At 52.4% G+C, this 7,506-nt stretch overlaps 1 protein-coding gene across 3 annotated transcripts; it reads left to right on the top strand.

Annotated features, from left to right (window-relative positions):
• The first annotated feature begins 925 nt into the window (after positions 1-925).
• MYC (MYC proto-oncogene, bHLH transcription factor) lies at positions 926-6,075 on the top strand. Of its 3 annotated transcripts, none has more exons than XM_014787965.2 (3): positions 926-1,514; positions 3,139-3,904; positions 4,994-6,075. In XM_014787965.2, the coding sequence occupies exons 2-3, from the start codon at positions 3,148-3,150 to the stop codon at positions 5,548-5,550; spliced, it is 1,314 nt and encodes a 437-aa protein (XP_014643451.1). In that variant the 5' UTR covers positions 926-1,514; positions 3,139-3,147; the 3' UTR covers positions 5,551-6,075. The 3 variants fall into 3 exon arrangements, with proteins under 3 accessions (XP_014643451.1, XP_004431127.1, XP_087303587.1); XM_004431070.3 differs by having other exon boundaries at positions 3,136-3,904; XM_087447461.1 differs by lacking the exon at positions 926-1,514 and adding an exon at positions 1,531-2,941.
• Positions 6,076-7,506: the final 1,431 nt, after the last annotated feature.

The raw sequence follows: 7,506 nt of genomic DNA, 5'->3' as shown, positions 1-7,506 counted from the left end.
GGTCGGGGGGGGTCCCCCGCGGCGCGCACCCGCAGCCACGCTCCTCCCTTACTCCAGCTCCGGAACACGCAGAACATCTCAAGGATTAGCGCGTCCCCGGGAGAACAGCCTGATCCCGAGGAGCCTGGTGTAGGTCTGCGCGGGCGGGGCGCGGGGGCGGCAGGAGAGGGTGTCTGCTGCTTTGGCATCAAATTGAGGGATTCATTCTGGGTGGAAGGTGCCCAATCGAGATAGCTGTACACAAATAATGCATAAGACCCCCAACAAATACAATGGATATTTATTCATAACGCGCTCTCCAAGTATACGTGGCAACGGGTTGCTGAGTTCTTTTAATGATTCCAGGCATCATTTTCCTCCCTCTACCTCTTATCATTTATCCCTATCTACACTTAACACCCCACACACAGTCAAAGCGCGCGCCCATATATACCCCTTCTTTTCTCCTCTCCTCATAGGACTTATTTTGCAAACGCTGCCCTTTCCCCAGCCTTAGGAGGCGCCTAAGGGACGTGCGTGGCGTGGCCGTGGGTACACAGTGTATTCTCAGCGTAAGGGCTCAGCTGTTCCGCCTGAGATGATTTAAGCACGCGGGACAAGTATGCGGTTTGTCAAACAGAGTGCTGCGCCAGAGGAGCAGCAGAGAAAGGGAGAGGGTTTGAGCGGGAGCGAAAGAAAATGGTAGGCGCGCGCAGTTAATTCATGTCGCGCTCTCACTGTTTACATCCGATAGCTCGGCGCCCTGGAGTGCCAGGCTGAAAGGGCTGAGTCTCCTCCCCGCCGGGTCCCTCTCTCCGCAGAAGCGCCGCCCTCCCGGGTTCCCAAAGCAGAGGGCGGGGGAGAAAGAAAAAAGATCCTCTCTCGCGAATCCCCGCCCACCGGCCCTTTATAGGCGAGGGTCCGCGCGGCCGAGGACCCCCAGGCCCCGCTTCTCGCGGCTGCCGCTGCCTCCGCCGTCGCCGCGCCCCTGCCGCCGCCTGGCTCCCCTCCTGCCACGGGAAGGGTAGGGCTATTCAGAGGCTTGGCGGGAAAAGGACGGGGGAGGGATTGTGCACAGCAGTATAAAAGCCGGTTGTCTTCGGCTTTAGCTGACTCGCTGTAGTAATTCCAGCGAGAGGCAGAGGCAGCGAGCGGGCGGGCCCTTGAGGGTGGAAAAGCAGAGTAAGCCGAGCGAGCAGAGTCGCGCTCCGGCCGCCCAGAGAGAAGGGAGATCCGGAGTGAAAGGGGGCCTTCGCCTCCAGCCCAGCTGCCCCCACCCCACCCTTCCCGCCGACCCCTGCCTGCGGGCCGCAACCCCCCGCCGCATCCACGAAACTTTACCCATTGCAGCGGGTGGGCACTTTCCACTGGAACTTACAACACCCGAGAGAGAATTCGACTCTCCGGACGCGGAGAGGCTATTCTGCCTATTTGGGGAGACACTTTTCTCCGCCGCTGCCCACGACCCGCTCCTCTGAAAGGCGCTCCTCGCCGCTCTTTGGACGCTGGATTTCCTTCGTATAGTGGAAAACCCGGTAAGCACCCGCATCTATTTGTCTTCTGATGAATTTTTTTCTGCCGGTTTGACGCCGCAATGAGTCGAATGCCCGAATCGGCGTGTGTTTTCTCCCGTTCCTGAGCTGTTGACACTTTCTCAGAGTAGTTGTGGAAGGTCGGGATGGGGTGGGGACGAACCAGAACTGGATCAGGGTAGAGTGGCTTGTCAAGATGGGAGGAGGGAAGGCAGAGGGAAAGCGAGGGTGCGTTTTTGAAATAAGCCTTTAGAGATTTTTGCCTATGTATATTCACGCTGACCCTGGCCAACTGGACATTCCTGCTTTATCGCAGTAATTGCTATTTGGGTTTTAGGGGGAGGAGAGGGGGTATGCTTCGCGGTGGGCAGAAAGCCCTTTGCATCCTGAGCTCCTTGGAGTAAGAATTACATATTGCGTGTGTGAGCGAAAGACCTCCGCGGCTACTGACTTTTCGCCGTCTCGGTGAGGACATTTAAATTTCGGGATACCGCATTTCTGACAGCCAGAGACAGACACTGCGGCACGTCCCGCCCACCGACCCCCGCGGTGTTTCCAATTCGCCCCCTGCTCTTTTTAAGAAGTTGGCATTTGGCTTTTAAAAAGAATAATGAAATTAAAGATCTTGGTCTACAGAGATGTTAGGACTCCGTGTTGGGGAGGCACAGGAAGGGGGAAAGAGAAGACTGGGGCAGGGATGCGCCCGATTCTCCTGGAATCATTGACTTGGGGAGCAAGAGGGTAAATCTCCGCACCCCTCCTTGGCTCCCCCGCCGCCTCTGGAGTCCCCGCGCCCCTGAAATGCAAAGGGACGGCAAGGAGCGGGGCTCGGGGCTTTTCCAGAACAGCTGCTACCCTCGGCGGGTGAGGGGAAGACGCCCGGCTCGGGGCGCGGAATCGCAGCAGGGTCTCTGGCGCAGTTTCGTCGCCGTATTGGGTGTTGAAGGGAGGTGCCCCTGTTATTATCTAACACCCCCCTTTTATTTATGGGGGGGAAGTGTTAAGGCCCGCGGCTGAGCTCGCCACGCCAGCCGGCGAGAGAAAAGAAAAGCCGGCAAAGGGAGGAAGGGGCCGCGCTGGGGGTGGGGATGGAGGAGGCAGAGTGGAGGCTGGGAGGGGCGGTGGCGCCGGCGGGGGAAGGAGCGAGGCGAGGGCGCGAGTGGGAACGGGCGAGGCGCGGAGGGGCCCGGCGCGGGAGGGGGCCGCTCGCGCCCTCTCCCGCCTCCGGCGCCTCTCTCCGTATCCTTGGGGTGGCGCAAAACTTTGCGCCTTTGGATTTGGTAGATTGTATTCCCCACTGTCGCCTCCCCCGGCCTCTTAAGGAGGCCAGAGCCGATTTCGATTGCTCAGGGGCTGAGGGGCCAACTCCCTGGCTTCGCGCTTCGTGGAGACTGAAGCTCCACTGGCGCTACGCAGCTGGCTCTCCAAGTGTGCGTCCGAGATCGGAGGGGCTCACCCAGAGGAGGTGAAAGGGTGCCTTTTTGGGGGGTCCCCCCTACCGGCCCCTTTGGGGGATAGCGTTTGAAGGGGATTGGTTCGAGATTTCCGCGCGCACTGCGCGGGGTTCAGCACCAACTAAAACCCCCTTAACTGAAGACCGCCCCGCTTTGTGTGCCCCCTTCAGCAGGCTCCCGCGATGCCCCTCAACGTCAGCTATGCCAGCAGGAACTATGACCTCGACTACGACTCCGTGCAGCCGTATTTCTACTGCGACGAGGAGGAGAACTTCTACCAACAGCAGCAGCAGAGCGAGCTGCAGCCGCCGGCGCCCAGCGAGGATATCTGGAAGAAATTCGAGCTGCTGCCCACCCCGCCCCTGTCCCCGAGCCGCCGCTCCGGGTTCTGCTCGCCCTCTTATGTCGCGGTGGCGTCCTTCTCTCCCAGGGGAGACGACGACGGCGGCGGCCGCAGCCTTTCCACGGCCGACCAGTTGGAGATGGTGACCGAGTTGTTGGGGGGAGATATGGTGAACCAGAGCTTCATCTGCGACCCAGACGACGAGACCTTCATCAAAAACATCATCATCCAGGACTGTATGTGGAGTGGCTTCTCGGCCGCTGCCAAGCTCGTCTCGGAGAAGCTGGCCTCCTACCAGGCTGCGCGCAAAGACAGCGGCAGCCCGAGCCCCGCCCGCGGGCCCAGCGGCTGCTCCACCTCCAGCTTGTACCTGCAGGACCTGAGCGCCGCCGCCTCCGAATGCATCGACCCCTCCGTGGTCTTCCCCTACCCGCTCAACGACAGCAGCTCGCCCAAGCCCTGCGCCTCCCCCGACTCCACCGCCTTCTCGTCGTCCTCGGACTCTCTGCTTTCCTCGGCCGAGTCCTCGCCGCGGGCCAGCCCCGAGCCCCTGACGCTCCACGAGGAGACACCACCCACCACCAGCAGCGACTCGGGTAAGCTGGGCCCCTTCAGACGTGTCAAAGGGAGCGGCTGGCAGTCTTTCCTCTTCTTATTGGCGGCTAATTCAACTGGCCACTTCACTTGACTCTGCCTTTTCTCTTTTCTTATATTTGGAATAGAAATGGCAGATCTGGAAGGATCTGGAAGCTCATCATCCCTGGAACACTGGGCTTTAGGATTCTCTCCCATCCCTTCCCCTTAGACTGCCCTAGTGGCCAGCCTCCTCCTTTCCCTCCCCCCACCTTAGGAATTTCATTTGGGTTTTTAAATCTTCTGGCTTTATCTTGCAACTCAATCCACTCCTTCTTACCTTTCTTAAGCATTTTAATTGCCCTGCGTGGGGGGAGTGTGAATGAGGATAAGAGAGGATTGATCCGTGCTAGAGTGAGGGAACTGCCTCCTTAACTTCTGAGAAGTTGTTGGAATTTAATGGACTACAAATCTACAAAAATGAAGAGGGCAGTAGACAGGCAGAGCAGCCTCCCGCCTGGGTGCTGTGAACTAGAGAAAGTGCCTTAAGAGCAGATGGGCTGAGGACTTGGGATCTTTTCAGCCACTTTTGAACCCTTAAAAGCAAAATCCTGGCTAAAGTCGGGCTGTTTCCTTCCCCCACCCCCTAGGACTTTTGGCAAAGCTGCAAGATGTCTTTTTTCTTTTTGCGCTTCCAGTGAATTAGGGAGTTGCTAAAGTCATACCAAGAGATTTGCAGCTATCATTTGCAATACCTGAAGAGTTCTTGGTAAAGTCCCTTAAAAATAGGAGGTGCTTGGGAATGTGCTTTGGGTGTGTCCAAAGCCTCATTAAGTCTTAGGTAAGAATTGGCATCAGTGTTGTATCCTGGTAAATTGTAATTTTCTTCTCTATGCCATAAACCCAGCTGTCCTTCTCCTCCCTTTCTGAGACTGCCTTCATGGGGAGAAGAGCAGGGCTGACTGGCTAGTTTGTTCTCTGGACATAACTTTGTGCCAGGGTCCTTTTTCACATCATAATGTCTTATCTTTGCATAGCATTAATTTAATCTCGTCATTGACTGCTTTAAGGAAATGTTGCTAATCGGGTCATTTCTATTTCTTTTTTTAAAGAGGAAGAACAAGAGGATGAGGAAGAAATTGATGTTGTTTCTGTGGAAAAGAGGCAGCCCCCTGCCAAAAGATCAGAATCGGGGTCACCCTCTACAGGAGGCCACAGCAAACCTCCACACAGCCCCCTGGTCCTTAAGAGATGCCATGTGTCCACCCATCAGCACAACTATGCAGCACCCCCCTCCACTAGGAAGGACTATCCCGCCGCCAAGAGGGCTAAGTTGGACAGTGGCAGAGTCCTGAAACAGATCAGCAACAACCGGAAATGTGCCAGCCCCAGGTCTTCAGACACAGAAGAGAACGACAAGAGGCGGACACACAACGTCTTGGAACGCCAGAGGAGAAACGAGCTGAAACGGAGCTTTTTTGCCCTGCGTGACCAGATCCCCGAGTTGGAAAACAACGAAAAGGCCCCCAAGGTAGTTATCCTCAAAAAAGCCACAGCATACATCCTGTCGGTCCATGCCGAGGAGCAGAAGCTCATTTCAGAAAAGGACTTGTTGAGGAAGCGGCGGGAACAGTTGAAACACAAACTTGAACAGCTACGGAACTGTTGAGCACGAGTTGACCTGTGGGAGGGAGGAACTGGAATTGCTCATGAATTCTCACTTGTTACTAAGGGAAAGTAAGGAAGGAGGTTCCTTCTGACAGAACCGCGGCAATTCCTCACGTGTGAACTTTTTTCAAATGCATGGTCATTTGCAACCTCACAACCTTGGCTGGATCTTGGGACTGAAAGGTTTAGCCATGATGTAAACTGCCTCAAACATAACTTTCGGCATAAAAGAACTTTTTTTATGCTTGCCATCATTTTTTTTTTTTTTTGTCCTTTAACAGATTTGTATTTAAGAATTGTTTTTAAGACATCCTAAAGTTTACCCAATGTTCTTGTGTAAATATGGCCATTAAATGTAAATAACTTTAATAAAACGTTTATAGCAGTTATACAAGACTTCAACCCTGTATTATAAACCATAATTTTTTTTTATTTAAGTACATTTTCCTTTTTAAAGTTGATTTTTTTCTATTGTTTTTAGAAAAAATAAAATGCCTGGCAAATATATAATTGAGCCAAATCTTAAGTTGTGAGTGTTTTGTTTCTTTTCCTTTCTTTCTTTCTTTTTTTTTTTTCTTTTTCATTCTCTTTTCATCGATTACCAATTAACAGAATTTGGCCCTTCAGGGAGTGAGCTTACAAAGATGGGAACAGAAGTTATTTAAGGCAGGGCAAGAGCTTTTCTTTGTTAAAATGGGTCTGGGGCCTTAAGGTCTTTAAGTTCTCAGGGTTATAAGATGCTTCCTGGAGATTTGTGATAAGGTCCAGAGTTGATACTTGAAAGAATGAAAGGCAGGAGGCTGGTGAGCGGTGGTCAGAGGTAGGCAAAGGGATGCAGAGGTTGAAGATAACAGTTGAGTATACAAAGGCGGGGAAGGGCTGGGGGTTGGGAAGAAGATGAAGAGAAACTCCCCTCTGTTTGGTTAACCCATGCCATACCCCTGCTCCATCCAAACCCAAGGGTCCTGCCCACCTAAGGAGTTGATGAGGGCAGAGGAGGAACCAACTGCTGCTGTTTGCCTGCTACCACCAGGTTCCAGGCCCTTTACATAAATTATCTCGTAAACCCCAAAGCAGTTCTGGGAGGCATGCTATTAACCCTACTTTTCAAAAAGGAAATAGAGATGCTCAGAGGGGTTATGTAACTTCTCTGTGGCCACACAGATAGTAAAGGGCAGAATCCAGGTTCCATGTTTGATGAAAAATACTTAATACTTCACTGACTTGCCTTAGCTCACCCCACAGCGTCTCACAGGCTGAGATTAAGAGTAGTTTTGGTTTGGGGCCTGATGGACTGACTCAAGTAATAATAATACTAAACTATGTGCCATGCATTCTTCTAAGCATCTTTCTTATAATAACTCTACAGCAACCCTAGGAAGGAGGTACTGTTGATTGCCCCTTAATAGAAGGAGAAACTGAGGCACAGAAAGACTCATCCATGCACGAAAGGTCCACTGAAACTGGAACAGTAGAGCTGGGATTCCAAACCAGGTGGTCCACTCTTAACCTGTGCCAGACTGCTCTCAACAGGCCAGTAGGAATAAACTGGCGGCTCACGAGAGCAGGAGTCACCAATCTAGTGAATTATGTGCCTTCACTTAAAACCTTTAGGTCCGGTAGGACATCAGTTCCCCTTTTTTGTTTATTTTTATTTTTTGTTATTGTTGTTCATTGTTTAACTTTTCCTTTCACAATGAGAAGCCCCACAGCTCATTCACTCCTACCTTAGCCATTTGTTAAATGCGATTCACCTGTTGCTCATGGAAAGCAGCCAGTCTGGAAATGCTACTGTTCAGATCATAAAATAAAACATACTTACTCTTTGTCATGTGAGTCATGATTTTGGAAACTACAAACTCCTCTCTTCCAGCCTCTTTCACACAGGGACACTCATGACACATGCTCGTCATTAGAACATGAAAAGGCATTTTTGAATGTAGATATCACTAATTAT

This window comes from Ceratotherium simum, chromosome 23, assembly GCF_057802395.1.
Source record: "Ceratotherium simum simum isolate JZ-2026a chromosome 23, ASM5780239v1, whole genome shotgun sequence".
Classification (NCBI taxonomy): domain Eukaryota; kingdom Metazoa; phylum Chordata; class Mammalia; order Perissodactyla; family Rhinocerotidae; genus Ceratotherium; species Ceratotherium simum.
The sequence above is the reverse complement of the archived record's forward strand: the minus strand, read 5'-3'. Positions and strand labels throughout refer to the sequence as shown.